Source organism: Pituophis catenifer, unplaced genomic scaffold (assembly GCF_029215685.1).
Source record: "Pituophis catenifer annectens isolate HBS135680 unplaced genomic scaffold, rPitCat1.0.hap2 SCAF_2, whole genome shotgun sequence".
NCBI lineage: Eukaryota > Metazoa > Chordata > Lepidosauria > Squamata > Colubridae > Pituophis > Pituophis catenifer.
This window is the reverse complement of record NW_027256882.1, coordinates 147,823,814-147,840,346: the sequence shown is the minus strand read 5'-3', so window position 1 is coordinate 147,840,346 and position 16,533 is coordinate 147,823,814. Positions and strand designations below refer to the sequence as shown.

The following is a 16,533-nucleotide window of genomic DNA, read 5'->3' as shown; positions in this document are numbered from 1 at the left end:
CAGCAAGCTCCAAATACCAATTCTTTTTTAATAAATTCATTTAGTAATGAAATTAAACAAAAATAATAATTCAAGGAGATCACGGATGATATAAAATTTTCATTCATGACAAATCCAAATTTTCCAATATCAGGCAATAAGAAGCAGTTGTACTTTAGCTGAATGTTTTATATCGTGTTACTAAATAAAAAAAAATAGTGTGCCTTTTTTTTACTGGGTTGTTTTTTGTTGTTTGGGCTTTTTAAAAATTTTGTAAGTCACCCAGAGTCTTCTAAAATAGGCAGTTGTAATAAATTAAATTATTAAACCACAGATAGTTAGGAAAGATGTCCCCCTTAGTGCTCTCTGAGCTTAGTGGTTTGTTTGCAGATGTGACGACACGAGTTTGATACCCGTGCTCTACGCAATGAAGCAATCAATTCAAGTAGCATTTATATACACCACTCCTCCCTCATTTATTTATTTACTAAAGAGATTTCTAACCCAACCCAATCCCAAAAGGAAAGGCAAACATTGAAAACAAAGCTGCAACAATGTTAAAATAAAAGCTACCCAGCCATAGGTTGTAAGAATGACACCGTGCAGTAGTATTTCCCCCCTTTCTTTCAAAATGGAAGGAGGGTTAGGGCTATGTCTAAGGGGGAGGGGATTCTATAAAGTGGGGGCTGTTACCCCAAAAGCCTTATTCATGCTATTTGAGCAAAGCTATTTGAGCCTGAGATAACACAATACCCCACTGCGTAGACCTAAAGATATAACCTGAGCACTCTGAACTGGGCTCGGAAGCCTACTGCTAACCAGTGCAGCACATTTAACCAGATGTTCCTCTATGCTGTATCATATCCTCCCTGCTGTGCAGCTGCAGCTTGGATGTTGCATCCAGAAGCAGTCCGATGCAGAAAAAAACAATGTTAGAGCAGTCTAAGAGAGACATTGTTAGGATTAGAGAATATTCATTGAGTGCACATTATGATTAGGTAACAGCATGATAGTTTTTTTTATTATTAATGCATCCTACAATATTAAAATTCAACGCAATACCTTTATAATCAATGGTAGGTTTATAGGCTTGAAGGATTTTTGGCAGTGCAATTCCCATGTCCAATTCCGTTAGTGTTAATTCATTCATGAAGTATGGCAACTAAAAGAAGAAAAACAATAGAATAAAACAGTGCTTTCTCTCTTTTCCCAACATTCATGGTGTTTGAATGATTGACACTACCTGGGATGGCCCAGGGCCACATTAAGATCCCGGGAGGCCCCTGAAAACAATAATCTGGTTTATTAAAGTATTACCTGCACCTTTACTTATCAATAAATCACAGCAAGTATATGCATAATAAAGTGGTAACAATGCCGTAAGTGTATTTAATTTTGATGTATGAACGTTTTGTTCTTATTATTCTACTTTTTGAAACTCAAAACATTTTCATAGACCCCTTTCACCCTGCAAAGTTTTGTAGGCCATAGGAGTGTAGTCCTCAACTTATGATCACAACTGACCCTGGAATTTTGGTTGTAAGTTGTAGCAGTTGAGTCACCATGTGACCGAACTTGATTTTACAAGTGTTTTTACTGTGCTTGTTAAGTGAGTCACCATGGTTGTTAAGCAAACCAAGTCATAAGTCTGAATCCAGCTTACCTAGTAGAGTAAGTTTTTTTGCCAGAAAACTGCAAAAATCATTGCAAAATGTGATCATATGACAGTGGGATGCTACAACTGGTTGTAAATGTGAACTGGTTTCCAAGGGCTTGAAATGTGACTAAGTGACACATAGGGGTAGTATGGCAGTCATAATTTTGAAATAAATAACTTTTTTTTTTTAAAGTTCATCGTAACATTGAACAATCATTAAGTGACTGGTTGTAAGCTGTGGACTACCTGCACTGTGACCAAGGACACAAGGATTCCTCCATTCCCTCCACAGTGCCTCCACAACCTTTTTACTTGGGCTCCAAACAGACCAGAGGCCTGGAGACACTTGCCCATGGTGAACTAGCATTTTGTAAAATGCCAGTCAGACAATATGTGGGCTCTTAAGCACAGTCTTCTGAAAGGTTAGTAGAACTTTTTCTAAACAATGTTCATTGGTCTTTCAAAAGATTGATAGATCTGTCTGACCAAAATAAGAAAAAAAGGTTCCTGCTTGCTTTAAACTAGAAGGGCATGTATTATTTATTCTCCCAAATAAAGATGGTGTGTGTGTGTGTGTGTGTGTGTGAGAGAGAGAGAGAGAGAGAGAGAGAGAGAGAGAGAGAGAGAGAGAGAGGGAGGGAGGAAGGGAGGGAGAGAGAGAGAGAGAGAGAGAGGGAGAGGGAGAGGGAGAGAGAGAGGGAGCGCACATGCACCGGGGTGAAATGCTCCCGGTTCGGACTGGATCGGGTGATCTGGTAACAATTGGGGCAGGTGGTTCAGAGAACCGGTAGCAATGGCGGCGTGAGGCCCCACCCGCATGTCGTTACTTCCCACTTTTAAAAGGTAAAAAAAAGGTTCTGATGATCATGCGCCACAGCTGTGATTTTCATAGCCTTTTTTTTAACTTTTAAAAGCTACAACCTATTCGGGCGAAAAATGCTTTTAAAAGGTAAAAAAAAAGGCTCTGACGATCGCGCACCACAGCTATGATCGTCAGAGCCTTTTTTTTTAATCTTTTAAAAGCATTTTTTTACAACCTATTTGCCTGAATAGGTTGTAAAAAAAATGCTTTAAAAATGTAAAAAAAAAAAAAAGTTGGCCATGCCCACTCAGTCACATTAACCCCCTCCCCACCAAGCCACGCCCCCAGAACCGGTAGTAACAAATTTTACATTTCACCACTGACGTGCACACATGCTCTTATGACTGCTTGGACAAATCTTGCAGTTTTCTGGGCAACATTTTTGGAAGTGGTTTGCCACTGCTTTCTTCCTAGGGCTGAGAGAGAGAGTGATTAGCTCCAGGTCACCCAGTTGGCTTTCTTGTATAAGGCCGGACTAGAGCTCATGGTCTCTGGTTTCTAGCTGATGCCTTAACTACTACACCAAACTGGCTCTTTTGTCCCAAATGAGAGCATTGCAGATTTTCTGTTCCTTCTATCAACACATGGTTTTCGGTGCTTTCTACTATTTTTAATTTCTTGAGAGGTGTGCTATTTTGCCTACTCCAATATCGTTCTACATGTTCCACAGAACATCTTTGGGTTCTGCCAGCTGCCGCCACTTACTGCCAACATTAGTATTCCCTTGCAGCACATATAAATCTGGACATATCAAAGCTGGAGTGAAATTAATAAGAGCTTCCCTTTCTAACTCAAGTGACAGAAAGACCATAAATCTGTTTCCAAAAATAGCCTGGCTGACAGATCAATAGGTGACAGGACTGTCCCAATGTGACATGAAAGCTCCTTCCTGCTTCACCCTGCATATCTTCTCCACTCCATCAATCTGTCAGTTGGTCTATTTCTCAGCACAAATGTACCAGTCTTCTAAATCACCAGTAGCGCTGTGTTCAGAAACATCCTGAGTGACAGATTACCAACGTGGAGCATCCCTGTGCCAATGACAAGTCACCAGGGAAACCTGAAAAGCGGCTAAATCATCTGCATCAAGCACTCACTCAGATACCAAAGCCCGTTACGACTCCATTTTAAGGAAAGCAATCAGTCCTGCCAGCTAGTGATGGCAGAAGGGGAGGGGGAGCAAACTGAGGAGAATCACCAATTGCTTTCCTTCAATTGTCCTGTACAAGTAGTCCTCAAGTTACAACCCCAACTGGGACCAGAATTTCCATTGCTAAGCAAGGTGGATAGTAATACCAATAGCACTTGCTTTACAGCATTCTCTGGGTGGTTTACAGAGTCAGCATATTGCCCCCAACAATGTGGGTCCTCATTTTATTGACCTCAGTGCTGTGTTCAGAAACATCCTGAGTGGCAGATTACCAGTGTGGAGCATGGAGCCTCAGAAGGATGGAAGGCTGAGTCATCCTTCAGCCAGTCAGGATCGAAGTCCTGGCAATGAGCAGGGTCAGCTTGCAACACTACACTCTAACCACTGCGCCACCACAGCTCCTGTTAAGTAAGTCATACCCAATCTTATGCCCTTTTTTAAAAAAGGGGGATCACATCAGTTGTTAAGCAAATTTGGCTTTCCCCATTGATTTTGCTGGATGGAGGCTGATTGGGAACATTGCAAATGGCAATCACATGACCCCAGGATGCTAAAACTATTGTAAATACATGCTGGTTGGCAAGCACCAAAATTTTAATCATGTGACTTTTGGGATTCTGCAATAAATGTGAGGACCAGTCATATTTTTCAGTGCCATTGTAATTTTGAATGGTGGCTAAATGAATGGATGTAAGTCAAGGACTACCTGTAGTGAAGCCACTAGGTTAGGACTTGCAAGTTCTGTTACTAACAGAATACTTTGCTGCTGTTTCAAGCACTGGAGATATGCACACTAACACTGTGGTGAGCAGCAGCTCAAAGTCAGATAAGAAACCCAGAACTGGCTCTGCAAAGAAATTAGAGAAAACTTTCTCACTCTCCTAAAGGAATGGCACATAAATCAATAGTAGAATCTGTGATGAATACATGAAGGGCACAAGACATGGACTAAAGCCCACCTGTTTTCTGTTTCATCAGAAACCATCTAGAAGATACTTATTTCTATTAAAAACAAACAAAAAGGGAAGTGGGGCAACACACAAAGGGTTACATCAAACTTGTGAATGACAGTGCCTTGGCATCCATTTAAAAATCTTCAACAATGTGGTGGAATTACCAGCTGGAGGAGAAGGTGCCCCTCTAGAGAGAGTAAAGAGACATTCCAGTTTAGAGTTTGTTCAGGAGAGAATAGTTTGAGGTAAAACCTTTAGATCTATACCTGCTATTTCCCAAGGGAGACAGACAGTCTGGAAAATTCTTGTAATATAGATAATCAACAATAAAATATCTAGTTGATCCTATTCACGAGTGGCTCGGGTTGCTTGTGCCTGACAAACAGCGTCTCATAATCCCAAATGTGCCAATAAACCCAAAATGAGTTGCCTGTCCCTGCACTAAGAAAAAAATTAAAGATCTGTCATAAGGTCTTGTGGAAGAGGGGGGGGGAAGGGAGAGTACATTTTACTGGATTAATGTATGATTTTGTAATTATAAGCTAGTTGACAAATGTTCATCTTAAAAATCTTCCTCACCCTGATGTTGTCTCAGTGCATTTGGAGGGTATCAGACCTATGGAAGGTTGTTCTTAAGAAATGTAGGGATGTCTCTCCTGATTTAGCTGGGGGAATTCTACTTCTTGTCAGTATTGTTTTTCTCCTCACTATTCTGGCACTACTTTCCTAGCTCTTCTGGTGCTCAAGCTTTAAATAGGTACTCCATCTTCCTAGCTCCTAATGGATCACTAGTGTAGCAACACTGAGTATAGCAACAAAATCATTACCAAGATGACATGAATAAGAGAGTGTGTGTGTGTCAATAATTAATTCAACCGACCTAATGAACTCCACGTAGATTTTCAATATCAGAACACTATTATTTCATGAACATTTGAACAAAATGTTCCTAGTCTTTAGTAGAAAGAACAATAAAAGCTTTGGCTGAGCTTGGAAGGCAAGCTTTTGTTTCCAAAATTGTAGGCTTTAATTCACAGATGCATCAACCAGTACCCACATTGGCTGCAGTTGCTTTTTTAAAAGATGCCAAATGGCTATCTCTACTAAAATATTCAAATGGGAAATTTGTTTTCATGCTAATATACAATCATTCCTGCAGAACAGCATTAGGAAAACTGATCATTTATGCTGCCAGCTAATTTGGAAGTTAGTCTGGTTGTTTCATTTGTGCAATCAAGACACGTAGAGAAATTAACTGGATGGGACACAGCTGAATCGCAGCACCACCTTGGGTCATACATTTTCATTTAAAACTCATTTAGGGGAACAGAGAAACAAAAACAGTGCTTGGATCATTTATTATTCAAAAGTCTGCAGACTGGGGGCACAAACAGCACCTATCAGAATCTCTGCCTTTGGCTCTCTGATAACTCTGATAGTCCTGAAGATTAATCTTGGTGTGGATAAATATTTCACTCATATGAAAATCCTGAATGAACAACCAGCTCTTGAAATAACAGGCAGACTGTTGCAGACTGATGGACCTGACTGAAGCCAATGCACAAGCACTGAGTTGTGCACAACAGGTAAACGGTTGCTGGAAGAATTCTTGTTAATAATCTAAAAAGGAGGACAAAACTATGTTTATATTATTAAATAAAACTTATTTTGGGGGTTCTTAAAGGGGGAAAAGGGATGCGATGGCTCAGCGACTAAGATGCTGAGCTTGTCGATGAGAAGTTCAGCGGTTCGAATCCCTAGCGCTGCGTAATGGGGTGAGCTCCCGTTACTGTTGTGGCCTGTCAGCGGTTAGTAGCTGATTCCGACAGCGAGGAGGCTGGTGTGGTACTGCGCCAGCAGCCTGTGCAGTTGGCACTCGAGTCAGACAATGAGGAGGCTGGAGAAGATATGGTGCAAGAGGCGGGGATTCAGCCAGGGCCTTCAGAACTTCCAGAAACTCCCATAAGTGAAGAGGAAGAGGAGCCTCTTCTCGATGCACGAGCGCGCAGAGCTGCCAAAAGGCAGGAGTGGCTCCTCAGGAGGAGGTCTCCTCGAGAGTAAGGCTTGGGGTTAATTGGCTACTCCCCTAGCCTATTTAAGGAAGGATGACGACTGATGCAATTTGCAAGAAACAACTTCGTTCACATTCCTTTGTGTCTTGATTCGGCTCTTGTTTCTCTCTTATCAGTTTTCCTGCAAATTGCTTCTGGGCATTCTGCCAACCACAGTAAGATTACAGTTATCTGAAATATTGTGCCTCAGAATTTATTTATTATTCTTTGGATTCTTGTCGGCTGTTAATGAAGTTAAATTAACAGCCTTTGTTCAGAAAAGACTGATTTAAATGAGTAAACTAAGGTTTGCATGGACTTTGTGTGTGCTGTGTTCTTTGGGGTCCGTAGCTGGGGCAGGACAGTTACTTGTCCCAACTTCTGCCAACCTAGCAGTTCGAAAGCATGTAAAAAATGCAAATAGAAAAATAGGGACCGCTTTGGTGGGAAGGCAACAGCGTTCCATGCGCCTTCAGTGTTGGGTCATGCCGGCCACATAACCACGGAGGCATCTTCAGACAGCGCTGACTCTTTGGCTTAGAAACGGAGATGAGCACTGCCCCCTAGAGCCAGAAACGACTAGCATGCATACGCAGGGGAACCTTTACCTTTACCTTTAAAGGGGGGAAAGTATCAGATCTCCTGGGGGATCATCTCCATGAAGGTTCATTTAGTACTTTTGAGTCAAGGCAGAAAAGGGAGTAGGCCTATTGCATTAGAACGGCAAAGGTTACCATTTTTTTCTCAAAATGTTTCCGTTCTTGACATTCCATTTTCTTTTCCCTCCCAATCCTTTTATGACATATCTTTTAGTATGCCTGTCTAGGGCAAGGACTACTATTACTAATTTTTGTAACCTGTTCTAGGAGTTTACTTCAGCTAACAGGTGGAATTAAAAACGGTTCAAATAAAAATAAAATGGTGTTCCCTCAGGAATTAGAAAAACAAAAGTAGAAAACCTCTAGAATTATTTAATTTTCTAAAAGCGTCCAGAAACCACCAAGAGTCTGACTAACAGTTATGATAAACATGCCAAGCAACTTTATGGTTCAAGAAAAAAACAGACTGGTGTAGTCCCTGACAGGTTGCTTGATAGCATCCTTCACTGCCAGCAGACTGAAACTCTATAACAGTTCCCTTCAAGAATGGGCTACCCAAACAGATGCTAGAAAAATAGGAAAATATTCCTACCTTTATTTTGCTGAGCTTCATCTGTATTTTCTTTGACACCAAAGTAGACCAATATTTCTCTCCCAAGAAATCCCAAAAGATTCTTCCCAGCAGAGCATTGATCCAGGCTTCCTGTTCTTCATCTTCACTATGGGAGGTGGTTAGCAACTGGCGAGAGATTTTTTTTTTTTAAAAAAATTCACTTTTAATAAGTTTCACAATGCTACTACTGAATATATAAAGTGAACAGTTAATTTTAACATGTTTATTGAAATAATTGTGTTTTTTTGTACTTAACAGCAAGTTAAAAATATTTCACATGAATGAGTCTAATATATTGTCCAAGGTAATCAGCTGATGCTTCAGTATGTAAATCACTAGTGTAGGAGGAATAAGACTGGAAGCTAAACAGGTTGAAGAACTGGGGTCCCAGAAAAAGAAATCAAGCAGAGCCTTGCCTCAATTCAGCCCTATGAAGACTCTGACACCGATCTAAAATCAATCATCCAGTCTCTTCAGGAGAGAGCTGCTGCCTTTGGCAGTCAGAGATGAGTAGCATCAGCTGTATTTCATTCAAAGCTGGCATTCTTTCCCATCATGAACATTTCTATATGCAACAGCAATCAGAAGTTGGAAAAATGTTTTGATCTTATGCACTTTCATGTCCGGTTTCAAAGCTTCTTCCCCAGGACATTCCTTTGACAGGATCTGATATTGGTTTCTGCTTTGCCCAATGATCACAATAGCTTTTAGTAAGAACCCTGTGCCTTCTTAATCTTGGATCAGACTGGGACTGAGTCTTTTCTCAGTGATTCCACTCTGCTTCTATTAATATTGAGGTGAAGCTTTTAACAGATTTCCTAAGACTTTTGGGTAATAGCAATATGCCATATGTGGGGTTGAGAGGACATTTTTGCAAAATGTCTGTAATTAACAAATGGCAGAAGACCATGGCCAGGCCATCTGAAAGTTAGGGGGAAGACGTATGCATTCCCCATTAACTCTAACTCCCCAATTGCTGATAAAGTGAAGGCCAGTTTCCAACTACACCTTATCAACAAAAATACAACTCAAGATGCTCGGGTAGCCTTGAGTCTTACCAATGGGACTACTATGTTTGGAACATAGTATTGGGCTATGGTTACTATCAAAGGGCCACACTGGTGGTGGCAAACATTCACCTTAAAACATAAGTCAAAATGACTGAAGAAGTCCAAAATAGGTATCTTATTAAAATAGCAAAATTGCAGCAATCATTGGGCTCCCAACTAGCTGAAGCTAGCACTGATGCTGATCAGAGAAGATCTTCAGGTTTGTAAAGAATGGAAAGGGCATAAACACAGTTCAATCTCCTCATAAGAATACTTTACAACTGTAAATTGTAAATAATTTACAAAGAAATTGGATGGGGTTGCCCAAGGCATCTTGGCTGTCCTCTTATCTGATAACAAGAGCATTTTGTATTGCTATGCCACTTATCTTAACAATAACACAAATGCCATAATAATTGCCTTTTTTTGTTGTTATTTTAACCAGATGACCCTCATTGCATCTCAGGGGGAGCATAAAGGCATTCCCTATCTAAATCTTTGAGGAAGTTGCCATTGTAAAGGTATATAATTGTAAATCAAAGCCATCCATCACTTAGGAAGGAGGCATGCCTGAAGGGGTTGACTTGAAATGAACAGAAAAAAGCTTCAACAGTTAAATCAATTGTGACTGACCTGTATCCAACAAAGAGAGGGGATAGAAAAAAATCAGAGATCCAGCTAATACAAGTTATTGAACTAATACAAATTTATGCATAGACATATAAGATTATTTATGCAGATTGAAGTATATAAAGAATAGCCTCTCAATGTTGCCTCTAGATAACAAACAGGGCCTGTTATGGTTATTATTTGGGGAAGTTGCTCAAGCCAGAGCCTTGTTTGTGAGAGATTAAATATGTGGGTCTCTGGATGTTAATTCAAATTTAAGTGCAACTATGAATCAAAAGCAGGTGTAATTCTTGCTTATTGTATGATTCTATTACTGAACACCGCCCCACCCTACCCCACCTGAGAATTATATTCTCAGAATCAGAGCTGGATTGTGCACAGCAACCGGAACAAGTCAGCTTGTGTTTCACACCTAGAAAAGGTGACTATTAATTCAGGATGGAGGCAAAACAACCCTAAGAATGACTGCAGGTAGGAACTGCTATAACAATAAAGGAAAGGGTAGTTGAATGTTAGTAGGGAGGCAAGATAGTATCTATGTGGTGCCTTAACACCAGTCTCTCTGCCAACCTTGATAATATGGCTAACATGCTGTTAATAAATACCAGATTAGTTAACAGAAAAGTGTTTGCATCCACAATATCTTCCAAGAAATACGGTATATCAACTTTGATTATTTAACTGGTTGATAGAAGGGACTTGTATGAGTCTTTTACAAATGCACACCTTGGTTTTAAGTGTGTGTCTCAACTGGAGCTTCCAGGTAGGGGAAAAGGATGTTTTTAATCTCTAAAAAAGTCATTCATCTGCTTAGGTATCCTGGTCTGCATTTCCATTGTGCTGGGGAAATGAGATAGGACTGAGATTGAGCTAGTGTTACCCTCTACCTCACTGCTCAAGAGCTTACTTCACTCACTATGGGAAATATACAAGCATCAATAGTGGACATTACACGCAAACAAAGAGAGAAAAGGATTGTAAATAAGTCACATTTCATAAACAGTATTCAAGACAGTCCCAAGTAAAACAGAAGAGACTGTATATAGGCAGTGGTGGGATTCTGCCGGTTCTAGGTGGTTCGACTGAACCGTTTGTTAAATTGCTGGCTCGCCCTGCCCCTTACCCCGCTCCTCCACACCACTATTTATTGCCAATAAATAGTGGTGGGCGAGGGGCGGGCGAGCCAGCAATTTAACAAACGGTTCAGTGTTTTTTGGAATTTTATTGGCCTGCGGAGCTTCAGCATAGGCTAATTAGCCCGTTGATTAGATCGGCCTCCCGACTCTCAGCTGATTTGCTCTCAGCTGTTTTGCTCAGGGCTCTGCTGCTTGCTTGCAAAAATCTGCTGGAGCAGATTTTTTTCCCCCTAGCTATGCTGAAAAACGAAACTGAAAGTAAAGCAGGCTGTTGGCTTTGCTGTTTGCTGCAACGTTGGAAAATTAGGCAGGCAGATTTCTTTTCCCTTTCCTCACCAAAAAAGGTAGGTGCAAACAATGGGAAATTTAGGGAAAAAGAGGAGAGTTCAAGTTTTTAAAATACAAAAGAAAAAAAGCTTAATTTAACTAGGGAATTGTAATAATTGAGATACTATTAATTGTATATTGTGTTGAAAGCAGAAATGGTTAAATTGTGGTTTGGAGGAATATATGGGGGAAGTTATTTGGTTTATTATTATTGGTAAATATAATTAATTGATTTGTAAGAAATTGGATTGCATGGAAATAATTGGAATATTCATGTTCATATTGATTAATATACAAAAAAGATAGTTATACAACTAATTGATTTATATTAAAATGTTGAATTTATATTAAACAACTGTAATATTACATAATTAACCAATGTGAGGATGGATATAAAAATAGATGACAATGGGAAGGGGTATAATATAGAAGGGAAAAATTGAATTTGATTAAGATTAGACATGAGGATGAAAGGTAATATTGGTTTTTTAAAAAAATAGATAAGGAATAAATAAAAATAAAAAATAAATAAAAAGGAAATATAGAAATTGTAAATTTAATTGAAATGACTAAACACTGTTTAAATTTGTGAACCGGCCAAATACTCTGTTCAAAGAAAATAAATTGTATGTTTGTGTGTGTATTTCTAATTATTGCTATTTATTCATATTTGTTCTCTTTTATTCTTTAAAGTTTAACAATTCATTCTTTATCTTAATATCTTTATATTTGTTTGGGGTTGCCTTTCTTCCATTTCATCTTTTTTACTGTACAGCAATCTTTCTCCTCAAACCTACCACCTCTCTCTTTTCTTTCCTTCTTACTTTCTTCCCCCCCGCTTCTTCTCCTCCCTACTTCCTCTTCCTTTCTCCTTCTCCTCCTCTCTTCCTCCCTCTCTTCCTCTCACTCCTACTCTAATTTCCCTTCCTCCCTTCTCTTCCTTCCCTCTCTCTCCTTCTTTCTTCCATCTCTCTTCTCTTTCCTTCATCCCTCTCTATTGCTGTATCGTTTTGTGCATATGGATTACTCAGAGGGCTGAAAAAGTTATTTTTGACTGGTCCTCGCACTTTTGAACAGTCCTCGAATTTACGACTGTCCTCACATTTTACATTTTGCGCCCTATCTTGTCACCATGGTGAAGAGAAGCAGCTATGAAATGAGTGACACGGTTGTTAAGAATGCTACAATAGGCATAAATGATGACCAGTCATAAGGGTGAGGACCAGTCAAAAATGCGAAAACCTGTCAGAAATCACTTTTTTCAGCCCTCTGGGTAGTCCTTTTGTACATATGGACTACTCAGAGGGCTGAAAAAGTTATTTTTGGCTGGTCCTCGCACTTTTGACCAGTCCTCGAACTTACGACTGTCCTCACATTTTACGTTTTGCGCCCTATCTTGTCACTGTGGTGAAGAGAAGTAGTGGTGAAATGTCTGACACGATTGTTAAGAATGCCGCAACGGGCATAAATGTGAGGATGGTCATAAGTGCGAGGACCAGTCAGAAATGACTTTTTTCAGCCCTCTGAGTAGTCCTATGCACATAGCCACGCCCACCTGGTCACATGACCAGCTAGCCACGCCCACCTGGTCACATGACCACCAAGCCACACCCCCAACTAAGCCACGCCCACAGAACCTTTTGTTAAAAAAATTGAATCCCACCACTGTATATAGGGTATGCAAAGGGTGATCTTCATAGAATTTAATTTGGATGGGATAAATCTAATACCTGCTCAGTACACAAATTCAAAGTAAACATTTCCAAAGAAGATTATTCTACCCCTGCTTGAATATATTCAGCAAAAGGGAACTACAGTTTTTCTGGGTAATTAGTTCCACTGTCAAGCTGCTCTTATTGACGGAACAAGACTTCCCAATATAATAGCTGCCTTCCTGTAATTGAAATCCATTATTCTACCTCCTACACTCTGGAATGAGAGAGAACAGGTCTTTATTATCATTTACTGATCTGATTATACCAGACCTTTATTTTCTACAATTTAAGACAGTGTATGTAATGCTTCCTCCTATTAGTCTCATAACAACTACCTACTGAGGTGGGTTATGCTGAGTGTGTGTGACTGGCCAAAAGTCACCCAGCTGGCTTTCATGCCTAAGGGTGTGCTAGAACTTCCAGACTCCCAAATACTAATCCAGCCTTTTAACTGTTACACAAACTGGCTCTTTATCTTTTGAACGACATCTTTCAGCTATTCGAAAATTGTAATCATATTTCCCCTTTTCCAAAACTGTCTGCTTTCTCAAGGCTACATCTTAGAATTTTTCTTCGTAATTTCTAGATTTCATAATTTAAATTGTGATTTTCACTGTTTGGCTCTGAATCTGTTTCAGTTTTTCTAAACATTTTAAAAATGTGGAGCCCAGAAACTGGACACAATACTTAAGTACCATGACCAAAAAACCTGAAATGATTTCTTCCTGTGAATTTAGAACTTATTTCTGTGAATCAGCCTAAATTAACTTGTGCTTTGTATAAATACTTGAGTACACATCTTTTTACAATAGTTTAAATCCCAATTGTTATAATTCTGTTTCTATTAAAAAGAACAGTTGTTGCAATATTTTTAATTTTGCTCTCTAACATCAGAGTAGTTCTATTGATGGGTAGTCCTAGAAGTGTAAGAACTAAATGAAATATCTACTGTTGCAGAGATCTTTTAAGCTGCATCAAAATAATGTTGAATGTTGAGAAAGTGAGCATACCATAGAAATGTTATTAGCCCCACACTTCTTTGGGAACAAAAAACAGCCCCTGCCCACTTGAATTTAGCAGCCGCTACAAGGTAAATCATAACACCTCAATCAAGAATATTTAAAGAATATACTTCACCTTTTTCACGGCTGTGGGGCTGCTGTCAGCACTGTGATCGGGACTAACCGCAGGGCTTGGGAGTTCTGGCGGAATGCACCTTGCCATGTATACCTTATAGTCTAAAAGTATTTTCTGCCTGATGTTGGAACCCAGGTCTTTCAGCTTTGGCTGAGGAACGATTTCTTCTACACTTCCTTTACTGCTGCTGCGGCTGTGTGTAAGAATCCCAGACTGGCTATTGGATCGACTATGTGCTGGCAAGAAGCCTGAATACAATAAGAAGGAAAAACAATGGGTAAAGCATCAATACATAATCAAATATGGAACATAAGAATGAAACAGATTGAAAAACAGAAGATTATGATGCCAAGCAAATTACAAGGTTGTCAATATGACAAGGTGGAGAACATACACTGTGATTTAATCTATTCATTATGGAAGTACACACATTATTATTTCACACAATCTATTCAAGATTATACTGTATAATAGTTTTGACTTTAACGTAAACCACAAGAGATATCAGTTTGTAGCCTTCAGTTGTTGTTGAATTCCCAGAGCCACAGCTAACATGGACAATATGCTGGGTATTGTATTGTAGTTCAATAACATCTGGAAAGCCACAGATACTTCCCCTGCCCTTTACCATTCTATGGCAAATGGTAAGTAAACTATCTGGTCATGCATCTTTTTCAGTACCATATATAAACACACCAATCCTTAATTTAAAACAGGTTTTGGCAATGTTTACAAGAAACTGTCTGAAAATAAATCATAGTAAATAGAACAGAGAAAATTTTAGAGGAAAGAAGACAGCTGAGGATGTAAAACTGCACCAAATCTGATATGCTGAACAACTCTAGACTAGAAAAGAACCTGAATGTAAGCAAAGCTAAAAATCCAAGAATCATGAGTGTCAGCAAATAAAAACACAAGCATTCTCACACCCACTAGCCTCAATTTAAACATTTTACAAGACTGAGTAAGTGGAATCACTTTCCATTATCATTCCCACTTCTGTGAAAGGGTTTTTCCATAAACTGGGTTAAGAGGAAACATTTCTGAACTACTCTTCAGCTTTTTAGAAGCTTGCCATAAACTTGGCCAAACATTTATATATAAACAGTGCAAATATTTTGCACACAGATAACTTGAAGCTTTATTTGGAATAAAGGCAAAGACTTTGTAAATTGTGTTTGAGCAATCTGTGTTTAATTAAATACATTTCAGTTATTTTAAAAAGAATAAAAACTGAGATATTACTTTCCTAAACATCTTCTGTAATTATTATTGTATTAAATGCTCAAGGGTTCAATTATGGCCAAATTTCCAGGCCCTATTAACTTTAAAGAGATAATTTTAAATTTTTAGGTGAGCCACAATCCTAAAAAAGAATGTTCCAGAAGTATTATATAAAAGAGCGTATAGGGGACGTGTAGTAAAAGATGAAGAATTATATTAACCATTAATTGATGTATTATATATATCAGATTTAAAGATTTGAGAACTTTGGCAGGAAGTCTAATATTCCTATAACGTTAAATGTCATAAAATCGTACCATTATGAATCATAACTGAACTACACATTTAGTATTAATAAAGTAAAATTAAGTCCCTTCAAGAAGCAACCTTTAAAATACTTCTGCCTAAAATGTATGTGTATTATTTCTGGAAATATATTGGAGTCTCATAACATTTTAAATTATTGTTTTGCAAGAAAAAAAACCCAAAGACAGATTAATTCCATGTTTACTCAAATCAACCACTTATCTAAGGCAGGACATTAGAATATAGTTTTGTTAAAATTTAATGTCTTTAGAAGACATTTACCATTCCTTGATGAACTCACTGAATAGCAGAGTTCTTTCTTAATCATGCAATAGCAATAGCACTTAAGACTTGTATACCACCCTATAGCACTTTACAGCACTCTCTGAGTAATTTACAAATGTCAGAATATTGCCGCAACAATATGGGCCCTCATTTTACTGACTTCAGAAGGATGAGTCAACTTCAGGAGCCCCTTCAGGATCGAACTTCAGACTGTGGGCAGAGTTAGCCAGCAAACCTGCATTCTAACCACTGCACCATCAGGGCTCCAGATTAATCCCAATTAACCTTTAATAAACTGGTATTTTGACTTTATTACACACAGTCTCAATAGAATAAGCAAACAGGTTCCTTACCTGACTTGTTTCCCCAAATGACAATTGGCTTTTCTTCTTCAGATTTTAATTTTTGGGCGACAAGGAATCTCCTAAACCATTCTTCTTTCTCTCGACCTGTCCTTGCAAATAAATAAAGCACTTGGTTCTTCTGGGTCCCAGACTTTGCTCCATCCTGAGAGGGTTTCCAGATTTCTTCAGTGCTTAGGTTTTCCTTGTCTACAGAGATTTTTTCTTCTGAGATTTCTTTATCAGTCTGGGCTTTGGCCATGAAATCGTCTTGTCTCCCAAGCTCAATGCAGATTGGATACTTTTTATTCCAGACTCGTTTTCGAGCCAAACTTTTGGGAACCAAATAAATCTGCAAACCAAGTTGTGAGAGTGTTTCACATTTCATCTCATTAGAGAAGAGACTACAGAATACTAACGCATTGCCATAATCAAAGAAACAATCAAGTCAAAACAACGTTAGGCAAGCTGCCTGCCCAATATTCAGGAGTGATCAAATATGGATTAGGAACTGTAATT

At 38.9% G+C, this 16,533-nt stretch overlaps 1 protein-coding gene across 1 annotated transcript in view; it reads right to left on the bottom strand.

Annotated features, from left to right (window-relative positions):
- The window catches only part of TEX2 (testis expressed 2), a 112,423-nt gene that overhangs the window by 21,504 nt on the left and 74,386 nt on the right, over positions 1-16,533 (bottom strand). The window contains exons 4-7 of the mRNA XM_070937740.1: positions 16,027-16,366; positions 13,859-14,106; positions 7,844-7,990; positions 1,042-1,141 (exon numbers count right to left, since the gene is read on the bottom strand). Of these exons, the coding sequence (XP_070793841.1) occupies positions 1,042-1,141; positions 7,844-7,990; positions 13,859-14,106; positions 16,027-16,366 (835 nt within the window). The remainder of the gene's footprint in view (positions 1-1,041; positions 1,142-7,843; positions 7,991-13,858; positions 14,107-16,026; positions 16,367-16,533) is intronic.